The 18,195-nt window shown below is 37.8% G+C and overlaps 1 protein-coding gene across 1 annotated transcript; it reads left to right on the top strand.

The window, feature by feature from the left end:
- Positions 1-208: 208 nt before the first annotated feature.
- Positions 209-8,683, top strand: LOC124292480 (protein FAM76B-like). The gene is made up of 9 exons (XM_046729567.1): positions 209-367; positions 1,924-1,988; positions 2,136-2,196; positions 2,767-2,922; positions 3,628-4,088; positions 4,567-4,653; positions 5,497-5,647; positions 7,784-7,885; positions 8,217-8,683. The coding sequence occupies exons 1-9, from the start codon at positions 287-289 to the stop codon at positions 8,301-8,303; spliced, it is 1,251 nt and encodes a 416-aa protein (XP_046585523.1). The 5' UTR covers positions 209-286; the 3' UTR covers positions 8,304-8,683.
- The last annotated feature ends 9,512 nt before the right edge of the window (positions 8,684-18,195 follow it).

The raw sequence follows: 18,195 nt of genomic DNA, 5'->3' as shown, positions 1-18,195 counted from the left end.
TTCATTGGTTAAAATGCCAATCAATCGCTTTATTATTGTGAATATACAGCAATAATAATCCTTTAACATCACAAAATAATTACAATGTACAAAGAAAGCATCATTGCATGCGCTTAGAAACCAAATTTTAGTGTATTAGCTAAAATAAAGAAAATGTCCCATGAAAAGCAAACTCGGTTAGACATGCGCAGACAGATGGCAGCGGAAATTTTCCACTTCCGTTTGAGGCCGTGAAGATTTTGTGGCCTCAAAATTCATTTTAACCAAATTGTTTTGAAATTTTAGAATGGCTGCATTGTTTTCCTGTACGAAATGTCATAGTAGACACCCATTTGAAGAGTTATCTCAAGGCGAACAGTTATGCAAAGTGAGTGATCCCCCCTATTCCTCAAAGTAAAACACTCTTCCACTTGTCAAACAACACAAACAATGTTAAATGTACATTTACATCATGAGGCGATTTTTAAAAACATCTCAAAGGAATAATCATTCCTAAAATCTACATTATCTTTGCATGTAATCACATCACTAATCCGATGTTTTATATTGTCTGTGTTTAAACTGATATTAAGCTGATATTATGTTGTAATAATCCTGACAATATTTATACCCTTTAATGACAATAAATCTGAAAATACTTTTATGAATAAAATATCATATTATCTAAATATAATTCGATGAAAAGTGCCTGAGGTTCAAACCCAGAGAAACCATACAATATGTTCGTCACTGTTTTCATTGAAGAATTCAAGTGCGAAGTGATTAGGCAATCCCATTCGAAAAGCAGGATTGAAGAGGCACAGGGATTGGGAAAGGCAGGGGCCATGGGCCATGGGCCATTTTGCACATTAGAATAAAAAATGGCCCATTAAAATATTGAAATTGACTATTGATACAAGGGCAGTGGCCCATTCTAAATTCAGAAAATGGCTAATAGTCCTGAAAATGGCCATTGTCAAAGTTCTCTATCCCAATCCCTGGAGGCATGCTAAATATAAATTCCTGAGTCTAAATAATTTTGTAAACTCAAGTAGTTTTCAAGATTGGATGCTAATTCTTAATTCATAGAAAAACCTTTTGAAATACCAGGCCTGCAGAAAGTTTATTGCTCCTACCAGAAACATGTTATTGATATGAGCTCCTTGATATGTATGATGAGTACGAGGCGACAAACGGGATCGGGTGGTCAGGCTCACTGACTTGGTTGACACATGTCATCGGTTCCCAGTTGCGCAGATCGATGCTCATGCTGTTGATCACTGGATTGTCTGGTCCAGACTCGATTATTTACAGCCCGCCGCCATATAGCTGGAATGTTGCTGAGTGCGGCGTAAAACTGAACTCACTCACTCACAATTGAAACTAGTAGCGATATTACAGGTGCAACATCATGCAGTATGTGGAAATCACAATAATACTCACAAAAAAATCTTTTCCAGGATAAAATTATTTTTTGTCAGTCATCTGATGGATTAAATGTATTTATTTATGTAGAACTAAACAGAAACTATGCCAAATTTGAGTTCAGAAGAGGAATTTGATTATTTTGTATTTCAAGCTCATGAATGAAAGAAATGCTGAGCAAAGTTAGTGATAACAGAGATGGAAATGGTGAAGTCACAGTGGAAACAAAATTCTGATTGTTGAATGGTGATGTAATGATAACAATACAATACACAGTTGAAAATGGGGCAATCCATGACTGATCTGTCACATCAAGAGTGAAGAATACTATTTTTCAGTCATTAGTAAGGCAAACTGAAGTGTGTATTGTCATGGTAAGAATTAGCATCCAATCTTGAAAACTACTTGGTAAATAATGGTTGCCATGGTAGATGCATTTTGTCTTGAGTCCGAAATCATCATATTCATACACCTTCGTCATGTCTTAACAATTGGTAATAATATAAAATTTTGTTTCAGGACTGTCGAAATAATTATCCTATTGTCAAGTGCACATATTGTCGAGCAGAATTCCAACAAGTCAAGTAAGTATTAACATGATAAATTTTTATCTCTGATTTATCAGTTGATGCTGAAGACATTGATTGCAATCATTAATGTTTGGAAACAAATTTATCCATGATGATATAATACCCATTTCTTGTCTGAATGTATCCTTTTTCATTTTTCAGTAAAGGCAGCACCCACTCTATCTGTAAGAAATGTGCCTACAATGTTAAAGTATATGGGAAGGTATGTCACATTACACCTTGTACTATGTTGCATTGGAGATAAACCAAGCAGTTGGAACATTCAAGGAATCTGTTTATCTTAAATAACTGTACAGGCTAAAATAGGAGAAATGATTCTTGGGAATTGGCACATCAATTTCAGGCATTCTCTGTTTTTTTCTAATTAGAAAGTGCTTCATTCATGAACACGTATATCATTAATCTGGTTTAGCAGAAAAGAATCGATGCCAAGGTGACGACGATTAGTTTATTTCTTTTAGTCACTACCAAAGCTCAAGAGGGTGACATAGATTTCAGTTGAGAATAACAGTACCCCATGCTCCTTTTGTTTTTGATAAATGCAAGCAACATCCTTGAAAACAAACACACCCAAGAAACATTTCATGATTTGGCAGCCTTTTGTGACCATAAGAAACTGTAAATATTGACTTATTAATGTTTGAAAATGTGTGACTTTGGAGGTAAATATATGGAAATGTAGATTAGGGATTACAGTTTCTCAGTTAAGTACAGATTCTGATACTTCTTGTGTATTCAAATATACAGAAGAAAATACTGATTCTGTTTCCAGCCTACAGCTTGTGAATACTGCAGTGTGATAGCAGCCTTTATAGGTAACAAGTGCCAGCGGTGCACTAACTCTGAGAAGAAGTGGGGGCCTCCTTCCACCTGTGAACAGTGCAAACAGAAATGTGCTTTCGACAGAAATGATGACAGTCGCAGAAAGGTACTACTATCACAGTTTGCGATGGACCATTATGTGATTTACTCTTGATAATGATGTGTGTTTGAATTAGTTTTATCAGCGGAGATCCTAAGTGCCCCATGTTCATGGCTAAGGACAGAAGGGCTATGTAACAAGATTTGGTGTCATTGTACCCTGATGATGGGGATCATTATGAAACCCAATTAAAATAACGACAGAATAACTGCTTGTAGGCTGAATTTGTCTACTACCAGCATCATCATAACAACATCAATGATAATAATAATGATGATAATATATTTACGTTTTATATTGGGCCAGTGCTGTAACAGGACATGATTCTGGAATGACCAATTCTGTGGCATGAAACTGATATCCTTTTGCAGCATCTATTTAGGGCCGATGTCAGTTAGCTTCATTTTTGGCAGGGGCGGTGGGGTAGCCTAGTGGTTAAAGTGTTGGTTTGTCACACCGAAGACCTGGGTTCGATTCCCCACATGGGTACAAAGTGTGAGCCCATTTCTGGTGTCCCCCGCCATGATATTGCTGGAATATTGCTAAAAGCGGCACAAGACCATACTCACTCACTTGATTTTATTAAATTTTGTTGTATTCGTGGGAGTTCTCCAAACTTTGGTAAATGTTTCACCATATACATGATGCATGTTCCAATTCATCAGATGGTCGAATAAATACACATTTTTCTTACTGGTTGTAATTTTACAGGTTGATGGCAAGCTCCTCTGCTGGTTATGTACTTTGGCATATAAACGTGTATTAGCCAAAGCCAAAAGGCATCGAGAGCATGATGCCCAGAAAATTGCCAGTGGAGCAAATCGAGCCAGTACTGACAGTCAGCCAGACAATTTACTGGCCAAGCTGGAGAGTAAAGTCAGTCAGAGCGAGAGTCGACTGAATGAAGCAGAATCTCGACTTGAGAAACATTGGAGCATTAACCGTTTGTTTAAACTGAGTGGCATTGATCTAGATAAGACCCCCACAAAGACAGGTTCTAGTGGTAGTGGTGGGGGCGGTGGAAGCAACAACCACCATAGCAACAGTAAGGAAGAGAGCCGTAGTCGGAGCAGTGAGAAGAAGGACAGGCACAAACATGCTCGACATCACGACAAACGAGACAAGTCACACAGCAAGAGCAGCAAGTCAAAATCACATCACTCAAAACATAAGTGAGTTGTTTTTGAAGGGCTAACAGAGATGGAATAGCATATTGGTTAAAGTTAATATCATGTCAAACCAAAGACATGGGTACAATGTGTGACACCCATTCTTGGTGTCAACCATGATGTCGTGTAATTGGAATGGAATCTGAGTCAAGACTGGGAGGTGGTCATAATGATTTTCATGAACTAAATTGTACTCAGATTGTTACAGTACAAACGTGAAGAATTCTTGTAATTGTATGTCTGTCTCTTGTTGAGTGTTTATAATGTCAAAAGCTTTTGTCAGTGTTATACTGTTTACTTGTAATTCTATTTTCAAATATTTTTGTGATTTTTTTTTTTAATATCCATATCGTAATAGTTTGCCCAAATGACGTTTGGAGCTGTAAGGGGAGGTGATTTGGGCCTAACGTTTTGGAGGTCTTCAGTTCTTTCACATGAACATAATGAGGTGACACTTATTTTGTGTACTTTGCATTTCAAGGTCAGAAGACGCTTCATCTCCCACTAGTCCAAACAAGAAAGCAAGAACAGAAAAGAATTCCTCAAATGGCGTATCTACTCCTAAAAGGTAGGTGTACAGGACAGCACAGAAAGCTGTAAATACCTTCAATACAGTATGCTACTTTGACAAATAGTAGTCCAAAACAGTATCTCCCTCCCTACTGTTGCAACAGTGTTGTCTCAAGTAACTGATCCGGAGACACATGCTTTTGATGAAAGGTTATATGGAACCACCAGGTGGAACTGAATCATACAAAGTCACTTGTCCAAGGAGACACTGTATGCTATATATATTATGTACTTCATACTAGATGTATTCTCTGGGCCAATTACAGGTCTAGTTCTGTTCAGTCAAGTAATAGTCAACTAGTAATAGTACACTGACAAGATCAAAATAGGAAGAAAATGAGATGAATAGCCAAGTTTGAGCTTGATGACTGAGAAGTTCTTGGCACGACTGGATATCCAGGAACTCCTTGTTAAAGAGATCAGAGATCCAATGGGTTGAGACATTGTTTGGTTGTTCGGTTGGCATCAGCTATGGGCATTAATCATGCTATCAGACTCTGATTTACCTGTCTTAGGTAAGATTATATACATGTTGCAGTGATGTAGCTGGAATTTTGCTGACTGCAATGCTAACAAACAAATCCGAGCATGTAGACACTACATTGTGAGATGTTGCAGTTTTTAGTTCTGTTTAGCACCACTCTCAGCAGTATTTCTGCTATATGATGGTGGTCTGTAAATAAAGTCTGGACCAGACAATCCAGTGATCAACAGCATGAGCATCAATCTACTCAACTGAAATATGACATGCATCAACCAAGTCAGCAAGCCTGCCTCTTATGACAAGCATGGGTTGCTTAATACCAATTCTAAAACGAATCTTGACGGCTTGTTGTTGCAGTACCAGCAGCAGTATAACAGACACAGCAGCTACTATGGACATCGGGTCCTCAGATCAGATGATTGCCATTACACAGCTTCGAGAACAGCTGGAATCTCTTAAGAAGCAGCTGCAAGGCAAAGACCAACAGCTCAAAGAGAAGGATAAAAAGGTAACATGTGTTTTCATTCTAATATTTTCATGGCCAGTAGTCCTAACTGTAGGGGGTGGGCAGTGGAGTAGCCTATTGGTTAGAGTGTTCATTCATTATGATGAGGACCTAAGTTTCGATTCCCCACATAGGTACAATGTGTGAAGCCCATTTCTGGTGTCTGCTGTAATATTGCTGGAATATTGCTAAAAGCGACATAAAACTTAACTCACTTTTAACTGTAGGTCTAGGATTTGATAGTTTGAAAGTTGCTGTACCACCAGTTTGTTTCAGTTCTTTTGCCGGAGAGATTTAACTCTTGAGATCCCTGGTTTGTCAGTAATACATGTATAACTTTGTACTTTCATCAAAGATGGATACATGTGCCTTTAGTTGTTGTCCTTCGCCGCAACGCGGAATGGGGGACTAGGTATTCAGCGTCCGTACGTACGTATGTACGTACGTCCCGATTCTTGTTAACGCAATGTCTCATGGACTGTTGTGCCCAATGTCTTCAAATTTGGTGACGGCCTACATTGGGGGATTACGCAGACACCAGTTTATTTGGGTAGCCTTGACCTTATTTTCAAGGTGACCACGACTGATCACTTTTCAAACTCTTGTTAATGCCATATCTGATGAACTGTTGTACCCAATGCCTTCAAATTTGGTGACAGCCTACATTAGGGGATTACGCAGACACCAGTTGATTTGGGTGACCTAGACCTTATTTTCAAGGTCACCACAACACTTTGATCACTTTTCAAACTCTTGTTAACTAGTGTTAGGAATCGGTTGAAATCTCACAATTGATGATTGGTTCAATACCAACGACCAATCATCGAAAACAATTGGTTAGCATCATTTTTTAGATTTTCCTATTCAGGTTGTAGTTGCAGATAAGTATAAATAAAAAAACATTTGGTTCTCTGTTGTTTTTGTTTTACAGTGGAAACCTGATAAGTAAAATGTCAAGGGACTCGCCAAAAATTGTTTACTTATCAGGTATTTTACTTATCCAAACTTATAAAAACCTGCAAATGACAACCATATGCATGTATATGTATGCATATGTAACAATGAACAACTTATCAGGGATGGCCTCCAGTTGTCAGTGTATTGTCAACTGCTTGACGCCAGCGAGCTGTAAACAGGATGTTTGTTTGACTGGAGACTGACACGACTGCCCCTCATGTCGGATTATGTGGTGATCGCTAATTTAGTTATCCAGTCTCTTTTGTTAAGTAATTTACTTCCAGGGACCGTGAGAAGACGTTTAGTTAAGCGGTATTGTTTACTTATCCGAGTTTAGTTAACCAGACTCTAATAGTGTTAATTAATGAAGAAAGTTGCCGGGACCAAAGAAAAGTGTTTACTTATCAGGTCTGTTTAGTTAAGCGGTCTTTACTTAGGCGGTTTCCACTGTATTTAGAATCTGCACAAATTACATTTGCAAATTTCACATCCAGTGTAAAATGATTTAGTTCCAGTGTAACATAAACTTCCCAGATTCTTCAAGAAATATTCAGTCATGACTTTTCAGAAAGTGAAGGGAGTTTTCTAAGAATTAAACACGTTTTCCGGCCCTGACAACGTCCTAGATATGTTCCATCATCAAGTATTTCAAACTCTATTACAGCAGTTCCAAAATCGTTTGTGACCTTGACCGTATTTTCAAGGTGACCACGACACTTTGACCACTTTTCAAACTCTTGTTAACGCGATATCTCATGAACTGTTGTATCCAATGTCTTCAAATTTGGTGACAGCCTACATTGGGGGATTACGCAGACACCAGTTTATTTGGGTGACCTTGACCTTATTTTCAAGGTCACCACGGCACTTTGAGTCAGGAGTCTGACCACTTTTCAAACTTATTTAAACGCGATATCTCATAAAACATTGCACCCAATGTTTTCAATTATGTCGACAGCCTACATTGGGTGATTATGCAGACACCAGTCATTTCAGGCATCTTGTATGTGACCAGAAAATAAAAAGTAGTAAATATAGATACCTGAACTTTGTGAAATTGATCTGAAAGTGTGCCCACTGTTTCTTTTGAATTTTTTATGTTGTCTATTCGTGATGTCATATGTTGTTTGTTGCTTCAACATATGGTCCAGTGGGTTTCTAACTGTTTGCCTTTTCTTCCAGATTAATGAACTTAAAGCAGAAAAATGGGAATTTGAAAAAGATTCAAGAACAAAACTGAATACTCTACAAAAACAAAGTTCTGACACAATAGATACTTTACAGGTAAGTATTAATACTTTCTGTGAATGGAAATCACAGGATTTCTTTAGATATCTTGATATATCGCTAAATGATGGTTTTGTTCACAGATTTTCTAAAGTGCCATGAATGTACTCAATGTAAGAGCGTTTTCTCGTTGATTCCCCACATGGGTACAATGTGTAAAGCCCATTTCTGGTGTCACCTGCCATGATATTGCTGGAATATTGCTAAAAGCGGTGTAAAACCATCCTCACTCACTCACTCACTCACTCTTCTAAACCAGGAGCATTGTTCTTTTCTTCGTGATTTTACAAAAGATAAATTACTAACTCTCCTTTGCTTTGCTTTTCAGGTCAGGAACCGTGAATTAATGCGTCAAGTTTCAGCCTTACAAAAAAACAACAAGAAGACAGTCATTGCAGAGAGTCCTCATTTATGAGGATAGTATCTGTTTTAGACATTACTGAATACCTCTGTGTGACCTTTGTAAAGTAGCAGATTACTTTAGTTTTCTATGAATGTAACATATATTTAATGAACTGAGTTTTATGCTTACATTATGTCTTGCCAACTCATGTTGTTATGATACTAATTAAGAAGTTGGCTAAAACGTGTCGTAGTGTACATTCTTTTTCTGCTAACCAATTCTACTTTTATGTCAACCCTTTTATTTCATGATCTTAGTCCTGTTATACTTATTTCTATATTTTGTATTATTTTTCACGGCGACAATATTTGTTACATTCATTCATTAATTAGTTCAATTTTAACTCATTTTATCAGGGACATTATACATCTCTATCGATAGGCCGTTTGTGCGACGATTGTAGAAGTTTCATGACATACCTAGCAACCATTAAAAATGGCTTCCATTTATCCATTGATGGTTAAGTTTGTAACCGTATCACCCCATTAGTTCCAAAGAAGTGGTCAGTGAACAATGACAGGTCCAAAGCTCAACCTTCAACATAGATTAGGGACTTGTACTTTTTACGCAAGAAATCCTTTGGCATTATTTCCTGGTTTGGTTTACATGTGGCAGCTGTGATGTATGGTTTTAAGAGTTACTGGAATCTATTTTGGCTACAGCTTGAAGATTCTTGGGGAGACAGGCAGCTTGTTGATATTAATGATGAAATGTGGGACTGATAGTACACTGCTGTTGCATGCACATGTAGGATGTAGGGACGCTATGATTATGACAAACATTGGCATTAACCTTGACCTTTCTTTCACCTTTTAGGATGCTTCCTACCTGAATCTTTTTTTCTTTGAGAAAAGACATGACATGTTTAAGATCATAGATTAGTCAACAGTTCCTTTCAGAATCCTAATATTCATTATAAAGTTTAAGGGTGTGGTCACTTCTTATTGCAGAGGACTTGAGGTCCCCAGGAATCCCCCTTAGTATCTACAACACTCTCTCATAAAGTCAGTACTGAAGTACTGTTATTATTTAAACTTCTGGGTCCCGTTTCACAAAGCTCTCATAAGCCTAAGATCTCGTAACTTTTCTCGTAGCCTCGTGCCTCCTATACTATAACTGTTGACTTACGGCAGTCGTAGCTCTATGAGAGCTTTTTGAAACAAGGCCCTGTACTGTAACTTAGGCCTTCAATACATTAGTCACAGCCCAATGATGGCAGTGGACATTGACTTAAACTGGAGGATGTTATACTTAATTCTTTATCCTTCATCCAGTTTTGCATGATCTCAAATGTTTGACAGCCTTCGTACAGCCGGCCTTTGTTGGACACCAGGTGTTGTAATGTTTGGTCAGGGTTCAAATTCACTACACAAAGCAATAGATGTTTCCATCGGCGAGGAAGTCATTGTCTTGGTCTGTGTGCTCAAGTGGTTTTGGTTCCTCAGACTCTTGGTCGAGGTTAGCATCGGGATAGGGTGATGTCACCTGATATAGGTTTGTAAGGATGTATTTAAAGTTAACTCTGGACCTTAATTGGTATTGTTTTTCAACAATGTATCAGACCTCAGTTCGAGGTAGTGTAGTGATTCCTTGCTAATGGACCAACCCGAGGACCTCATTTGGCCATCCAAGCACTAACGGTAGGTTTTAAACAAATTTTGTTATTTTTCCTTATCCTGACTCATGACTCATGGGCGGAAATAAGGAGAGAGTGACAAGTATGGGCACGTCACATGGTACGTTTGCGCGGGACAGGGCAAGGGAGGTAACTCGTGGGTGAGTATTTATATATCCGCCTCGGGAACTTCAAGGGATTCAAGTGTTCCACTACCATTCGAAAGGGAAAGGGAGATAAGCAAAGATCATGAGTCAGGATTAGTATAAAATATCAATTTTATTTAAAAATTACATCATCTTTAGAACACTTTTTGCTTGGTCAGTTGAAGAATTACTGAAGGGTTAATTTTCTTACTAAGCATTTGTTAGTTCCAAAATATTCCAATCAAAATATACCTCTTGAACTATTTTATTTTGGCCTGTGTGTAATTCAAATTCAGCTGAATATCTCCACTTAATACAGAGATGTATTTACAAATGCATATACCACCGGGTATTTGGGTCTTATTCACCCTTAAGTGAAAATCGGAAGGTTATGTGTCACAGCAGTTAGTTATGTACGCAGTTAGAAGTGGTTATATATAGTTCTGGTTTCATTCATTCCACCCACTGACCAAAGTAGAAACAAGTCTCCTGAATTCATCACATAGAGTATCTCATAAAGTGCATTTGAAGTCCATGCTACTTGGAACGGAATCACAAAAACAATCGGATTATTATTAAGCATGTGTGCTTATGTTTATGAAGTGACAATAAGGTATCCCGACAAGGAATGTTACTTACAGTAATGACAACATTGCTGCAGTTTTCAGGAACTATACATTTTACTTATTTTCATTAAGTTTTGAACACACAGGGACGGTTTTTCATTCATGTGCAGGGGTTCAAAAATCGCATTGCCTGACACCGGGACAAGTCACTTTTCATTTCGGGCAATCAAATAATGGTATTTTACTTGTCCGTGGACTACTTGATAATTTCCACTTCCACATGGTTTCAAACTGCAAATAAACTTGGATTTAATTTCATATCTGCTCAAAATGTAGCTGTTGGATTTCGCAATGATAATAAAGGAGAGTTATTTTTCTTTGCTATTGATCACTTTTCAATAAATAGTCCAGTAAACATTAACATCAAATACCATGTTGATTTATTCTTTCATAATTACATCATCATGATTATTTCATAAAATCTGGGCAAGTGGAAAATTAGTCAGGACAAGTTTAGTCAGGACAAAAATTGGAACCCCTAATGTGACAGTAAAGGGTCGGTTAAACAATGACTATTTGAACTAGGTCGGAAGCGTTGAATGTACATTACTAGTACAAATTTATAGAACAGATGTTTTATTTATAATGCTGTTGACCTAGAACTTGTCAATAATCACACACCACATGGTAGCTGAAAATCCTGATATCTCTGGGTATATCTGAAGGAAGAATTAGTGATCTTTGGCTTGAATGTTACGGGTATAGTGTAGCGGTGTTCTTCAGTTTGATCACAGATCTGTATTGGGTCCTCAGTTCAGAGGGGTGGTGGGGTAGTCTAGTGGTAAAAGCAATCGCTGGTCACACCGAAGATCCAGGGTCGATTACCCACATGAGTACAATGTGTGAAGACCATTTCTGGTGTCCCCTGGCATGATATTGCTGGAATATTACTAAAAGCGGTGTAAAACCATACCACTCACTCACTCACTCACTATTTCTATAAGATTATGTTAGCCATGGCTTTTTAATGCCAACTCATGGTGAGGTAGTCTGTTTTCATAGACTTGCAACATTTGAGTTTGTTAACAATTCACTTCAAAGTAGCTTTGGCATTGTGTCCAGTGTTGCCAATTTCTTCTTCTTGTTTCTTTTTTTTTTTTTTTTTTTTTTTTACCATGGTGCAATTTGTCATTGATCATTTGTCATCTATGTACTATTTGTGTTGTTGCCAAAAACATTATTAGTATGACACTGTGGCCACTTAATAGCTTCCAGAAGACTTTAAGAGGGATTTATTTAACAGAAAATTATTTTGATCACTGATATTTGTTTTAGCAGTTAATAATCAGCATTGAAATAGATAAAGTGTTTGATAATTTATGTCATGGGAGTGTTTTCACGTCCCTTCGTTTCACATCATCTTACTCACATATCAGTAAGAGTCAGGACAGTTCACAACTGCTGTTTAGCAGGGATCGTCATGGCGGTCAGTCAGCAGTTACTTTCACTATGTACAGAAACTGTATATAACATTTTATTTATATCATTGTTAGTTTATAACACTAGATTTTAGTGGACATGTTTTTACTATAGAGACAGATGTCAGATACTTTGCGTTTTGGATCGTCGCCCTGGTTCAGTTCAAACACAATTATAACAGACCTGCCTGTTCATACAAATTTTGCATATTTTGTAAGCTAAAAGACTGACTATCCACCCTACCTGTTTCATTGTTTACTAAATGAATTTTAGTGGAATATGAAAGTATTACATTCGTTGTTCATTCTTTTTTTTTGTAATGCAGCCCTTTATGACTGAGTTGCTGGCCACAAACCATCTCGTCATTTGAAAACACTCTCCTTATTGCACATTTTAGTATGGAACTTGTTTGTTAGTCTGAAATTTTGAAGAAACCAAAGGGAAATGTTATGAATGAAAATGGCAGCAAACAGAGGATGTATGAGTATCCATTGAGAAAATATTGATAGATTTTTATGTCTTAAGTTATTAACAAGCAGGGCTGTTTTAAGTCTGGGAATTGTTTTATGTGTTTCACATAACGGGACGGTAGATTTACTTCTCAAACTGTATATAGCAATAGTGATTTAGTTATTGCCAAATGGCTGAAGTATATGTCCTGAATAGTTGCCCATTTGAAACCTGGAGAAAAGTAACAATTTATAAGAATATTTTAATAAAGTAGTATTTTTAGCCTTCCATATACCATTAATGTTTTATGAAACAATAGTGCCAAATGATCAGTGTACACTTAGGATGTGGCACTTGTCATCTACCGAAATTATTGAAAGCCAAGATCCTCTGATTAGCATAGTTTAATCATAGAAAACTGGACATGTTTTGTTCAGAGATGTGTGTACAAAGTTTGCCTTGCCTTTGTAAACAATTGCCCTTAAGATAGAGAGATGTTTATTTTTCTATTAAAGAGACTGCATGTACTCATTGCATACTTCATCAGTGTAGACTTACTTCTATCATTTCGGGTCAGTACTACACAAGGGGAAATCCAGACAGCTGAAAAGTATCTTCTAGAAAGTCAAGCACTGTGTTTTCTTGCATGTATTGAGCACTTTACCTGTTTATGGTGTTCTTTTGAATTGCTACTTTGAATGTACTTTATAGTCTACAGCCTCAGTGGTTCTCTTCAGATGAAGTCTGGAGCAAGTATTATGAAACATTAAAGTTTGTGGTCAAAGATTAAGAGATATGGTTAAATGTACTACAAAACTTGTTTCCATTCTTGGCCCCATCCACAAGTAGTCATCGTGCTAAGGCTATCAAAACTCCCATACTTTAACATTGACTTATAAGAGTCATAGGGTTGTAATCACTTTGTGAAACAGAGCTCAGGTAGGATTCTAAATGTTGTAAACAGTTACCGCAATTGATTACTGACTTTAAACATTGACCTTGTTCTTGTCTGTTGGATCAGCACCCCATATTATTACATCAGTGATTTGGCCGGTGGGGTAGCCTAGTGGTTAAAGCGTTGGCTCGTCACGCCGAAGACCCGGGTTCGAATCCCCACATGGGTACATTGTGTGAAGCCCATTTCTGGTGTCCCCCGCCGTGATGTTGCTGGAATATTGCAAAAAGCGGCGTAAAACCAAACTCAGTCAGTCAGTACATCAGTGATTTGTCACTCCATAGTTTGAGGACATTTTTGTGAAAGAAATACAATACAAAAGAAAATATTCTGCCTTTTCTACATTATTTTGTTATTGCTTCATTGAGTTAATGATACAATTAGCTGAACAGTCCTTATCAAATTTCCTGTACATTTCTTAACAAAATGTGTTCAGACATGCAAGCAAATAATTATATTTTAGTTGAGAAAGTTGTAAATGTGAAATGGATCAGTTATTTGATGGATGTCTATGTATAATATACATTACCACTGTCAAGATGTCCGCATCAAGTAATACATTGTATAGTATCAATAAGTTTATATTAAGTACCATTGTACAGCAATAGAACCACAGTACTTTGTATGAGGTTGACATATTTGTGTGTGGTTATGTTACCAGTTTGGTCTTCATGATAGTATTTGTTCATTTGTAAGTTGCTATTGTTATGCTAACAGAATTTAGTGTAATTTGTAAACTATATAGTGATTTCTTTTATGTAAAAATTGATTTTATGATTTTTTCGTCTCATTTCAAATGTCCATTGCTATATTGTAAATCTTCCCATAAAGTTAAAAAAAAAAAAAAAAAGAACAATGAATTGAGATGAATCAAATGTTAACTACTATTTATTGTTAACTTGTACAGATTGTTTTTAATGGCAACAAATTTGCTGGTCAAATTGTTTTAAATTGAAAAGTTCATTGGCTTAATTTGGCTCATTTGAAAGAGAGTGAAAAGGTGTTAATGTTTCCCAGAAACTTCATTGTCATATACATGTATTCCCATTGACCATATTACCACTGCCATAGCAACCATCAACATGTTTGAACGTATGTAGACCATATTCATTATTGTCTGGTTGTGTACAGTGTAGAAGTTTTGTACAATAAACGAGAGATAACATAAATCAGTTGTCAGCTTTAGTTTTCTGAATGTCCGATTCTTTCAAGGTTGAATGTGACAGCTTTTTCAGAGACAGAGACAGAGTGTGTTGTTTGTTGTTTAACGCTGCACTCAGCAATAGTCCAACTATGTGGCAGCAGTCTATAAATAATCAAGCCTGGACCAGACAATCCAATGATCAATAGCATGAGCATCGATCTACGCAGTATTGATATGATGACGTGTCAACCCAGTCAGCAACTCTGACCACCTGATCCCATTAGTCGCGTCTTGCGACAAGCATGGGGTGCTGAAGACCGATTCTAACCAGGATCTTCAAAGTTGTTTTTTTCAGGGAAGGAGACGTGACACTGAAGTTACTGATGAACCAAAAAAAAGAAATTGTCTTTATGTGGATTTCTGCTGATATCAAGCTAATTGTAGAGGTCATGAGCACTATAGTCTGACAGTATGAACTAAAATTTCAGGAACTCCCAAAGTCATGATCCCTTGTACAAAAAGATCATGGATTACATTTGGAGTTTAGAATGTTTACCTGCTTCATCATCTTTTCAATGCCATGATGTAACAGACTGGTGTAGTGGATAAGGTTCTGCCTAGGGTGCAAAGGGTTGGAGGTTCAAACCTTGGTCACATCAAATCAAAACATGATCGTACCTATTCTTACTCTGCCTTACTGAATAAGGAGAAAAAACACTAGGACTGGTCAACAATGTGTTAAACCCTGTTTCACTGCACTCTAGTCTAATGCAATATATGTTTGATGTTCTGGTACTGGCTTGGAGGCTCACCATCATCCAGTACTTCATGTACTCTGAACAGACACAGATAGATCCCATATCACTGGCTTTCTATTAAGTGTTTGGACATGATCAGGGCATACTTGGATTCCGACAAGAACTCTGGAAATTAGTTGATGGTGGTGGCCACCCATGCTCGCGAGTGATGGGTGTGAGTGAGTGAGTTTGGTTTTATGTCACTTTGGGCAATATTATAGCAATGTCATGGCAGGGGGACACCAGATATGGGCATCACATACTGTAACCATGCTGGAACTGAACCCGGATCTTTGGCGTGATAAGCAATTGCTTTAACCACAAGGCTACCCCCATGAGGTGTGAAGAAGTAATTGTAAGATATTTGGATACTATGCAAGGTCTTGAGAACACAAATATGGAAAGCAGGGTGAACAGTGAAAGTTACACAGCATTTGGTAATGCTCACACAGTATCACCATAGACTGGAGTCAGGACTTGGTCAAGTCTGGACCAGGTAAACCAGTGGTTGATAGTTTGAACAGTGTTTCAACTCAAGCCTAGACTAGATGCTCTGTTGTAACACATGTTATATTTGGGATTACACGTTCTTACTAAGAAAGTGTAATCCAAAATATAACATATGTTACATTTGACCACTTTCTAAATGGCATTGTGTATTCATAGTTTGCGGCCGTTGGAGCTGTGCCAATTAACACTTATCAGAGGGGTACACAAAGTCCGCAGTCTAGACTACCAGTTGTCTGACTTCCAATTTTTTGGAAGCCGCGGTGGCTGAGCGGTCTGGGCGTCTGACTTTGTGTGCTGGCGATTAGGTGCCTGACTCTGAGGGTGTGGGTTCGAATCCCGGAGTGGTCTCAACCCCCCAAAAGTACTAGAATCTGTACTTTACTAAGATAGTGTAATCCCAAATATAACATATGTTACATTTGACCACTTTCTAAATGGCATTGTGTATTTCATCCACTGTTGTGTTTGAGGGAATTTTCCAGTATCCTCCAAAATTCTCAACAAGGAGTCTTATCAGACATAAAGGTAAGCCAGAAGCTGAAGAGTTTGCTATGCAATTCACAGGATGTGAGAGTGGTGGGGTAGCCTAGTGGTTAAAGCGTTTGCTTGTCATGCCAAAGACCCGGTTCGATTCCCCCACATGGGTACAATGTGTGAAACCCATTTCTGGTGTTCCCCTGCCATGACATTGCTGGAATATTGCTAAAAGTGGCGTAAAACCCAACTCACTCACAGGATGTGAGCATGACAGTGATAAAGTCCAATACTGACACAGGAGAACTGTGATATAGGCCATGTAGGACTCATTTCCCATCACACCTGTCAGTGTAATGGTGGCCACAGAAAGCTGCTGATGGGCCATGGAGCCAGTGGCTGTGTTACACCCGACTACAACAATGGTTGGAATCTGTTTCTTGAGGCTGTTTGCACTGAATTATTACCAACATATCTAACAAATGGAAATTAACAATGTAAATTAAAGTGTATTTTTATTTGCATTGTAACAGCATATCAATGAAATACCCTGACAAGTTAACACAAGCAAGATTTTACCTTGAACATGTTTCATATATGTACATTTCATGTATGAATTCATTGATCTATCATCATCTTCATATACAAATATAGTTGAATATAAGAGATATTGCATAGTTGAATGACCTCAGGTCCTGAGATATACAGGTATAATCAAAACGTATTTTTCTTTTTGAGATTATTTTATATGTGGAAAGAAATAACCAAATACCATTTACTGGCGAAAGTGATCTGTGAGGATATGATTCATCAATGACCGTACCATAGTTACTGGGAAAATTGAACATGCATGTAACAGGTCTTAATCAATGTTTGAGTCAAGGTCTTCATCTTTGTTTGAAGATAGATGTCCATAAATGTAGGAGGTTGGATCTCCATCACGATTTGAAGATCAATCTCCATCATGATTTGAAGATCAATCTCCATCACGATTTGAAGATCAATCTCCATCACAATTTGCGGTCATGTTTGAGGCTATGTTTTCTTCTTCATTTGTGTCCCTCTCTCTCCATCACTGTTTGAGGCTTGGTGTCCATAACAGTATGAAGTTAGATCTTCGTCACGGTTTGAAGGTTGGTATCCATCACTGTTTGAGATTGTGTGTTCAAATCTGTTTTAGGCTTTGTTTCCTTCACTATTGGAGACTAACTGTCCATAACTTTTCATAGCTAGATGTCCATAAGAGTATGAGGCAAGGTCATGGTTTGAAGATCGGTCTCTCTCCATCACTGTTTGAAACTAACTGTCTACAACTTTTCATGGCTAGATGTCCATAGCAGTATGAGGCTAGATCATGGTTTGAAGATCAGTCTCTCTCCATCACTGTTTGAAACTAACTGTCTACAACTTTTCATGGCTAGATGTCCATAGCAGTATGAGGCTAGATCATGGTTTGAAGATCGGTCTCTCTCCATCACTGTTTGAAACTAACTGTCTACAACTTTTCATGGCTAGATGTCCATAGCTGTATGAGGCTAGATCATGGATTGAAGATCAGTCTCTCTCCATCACTATTCAAGACTATGTTTCTATCACTGTTTGAGCTGCCTGTCCACAGTTCGAGGCTGGATGTGTTGAAACCACATCACAGTTTGAAGTGTACAAGACACATTCAGCAAACTGCAGATGGTCAAAATGTCAACTTACTAATGGCAAGTGGTGGTCTACATGTAGTTTGTGTGGGGATTGGTGTCCCTGGGACCAATGG

Source organism: Haliotis rubra, unplaced genomic scaffold (assembly GCF_003918875.1).
Source record: "Haliotis rubra isolate DU_JTF1 unplaced genomic scaffold, ASM391887v1 Scf519, whole genome shotgun sequence".
Taxonomy (NCBI): Eukaryota; Metazoa; Mollusca; class Gastropoda; order Lepetellida; family Haliotidae; genus Haliotis; species Haliotis rubra.
Note: the sequence above shows the minus strand (reverse complement) of the source record. Positions and strands in the feature narration are given on the sequence as shown.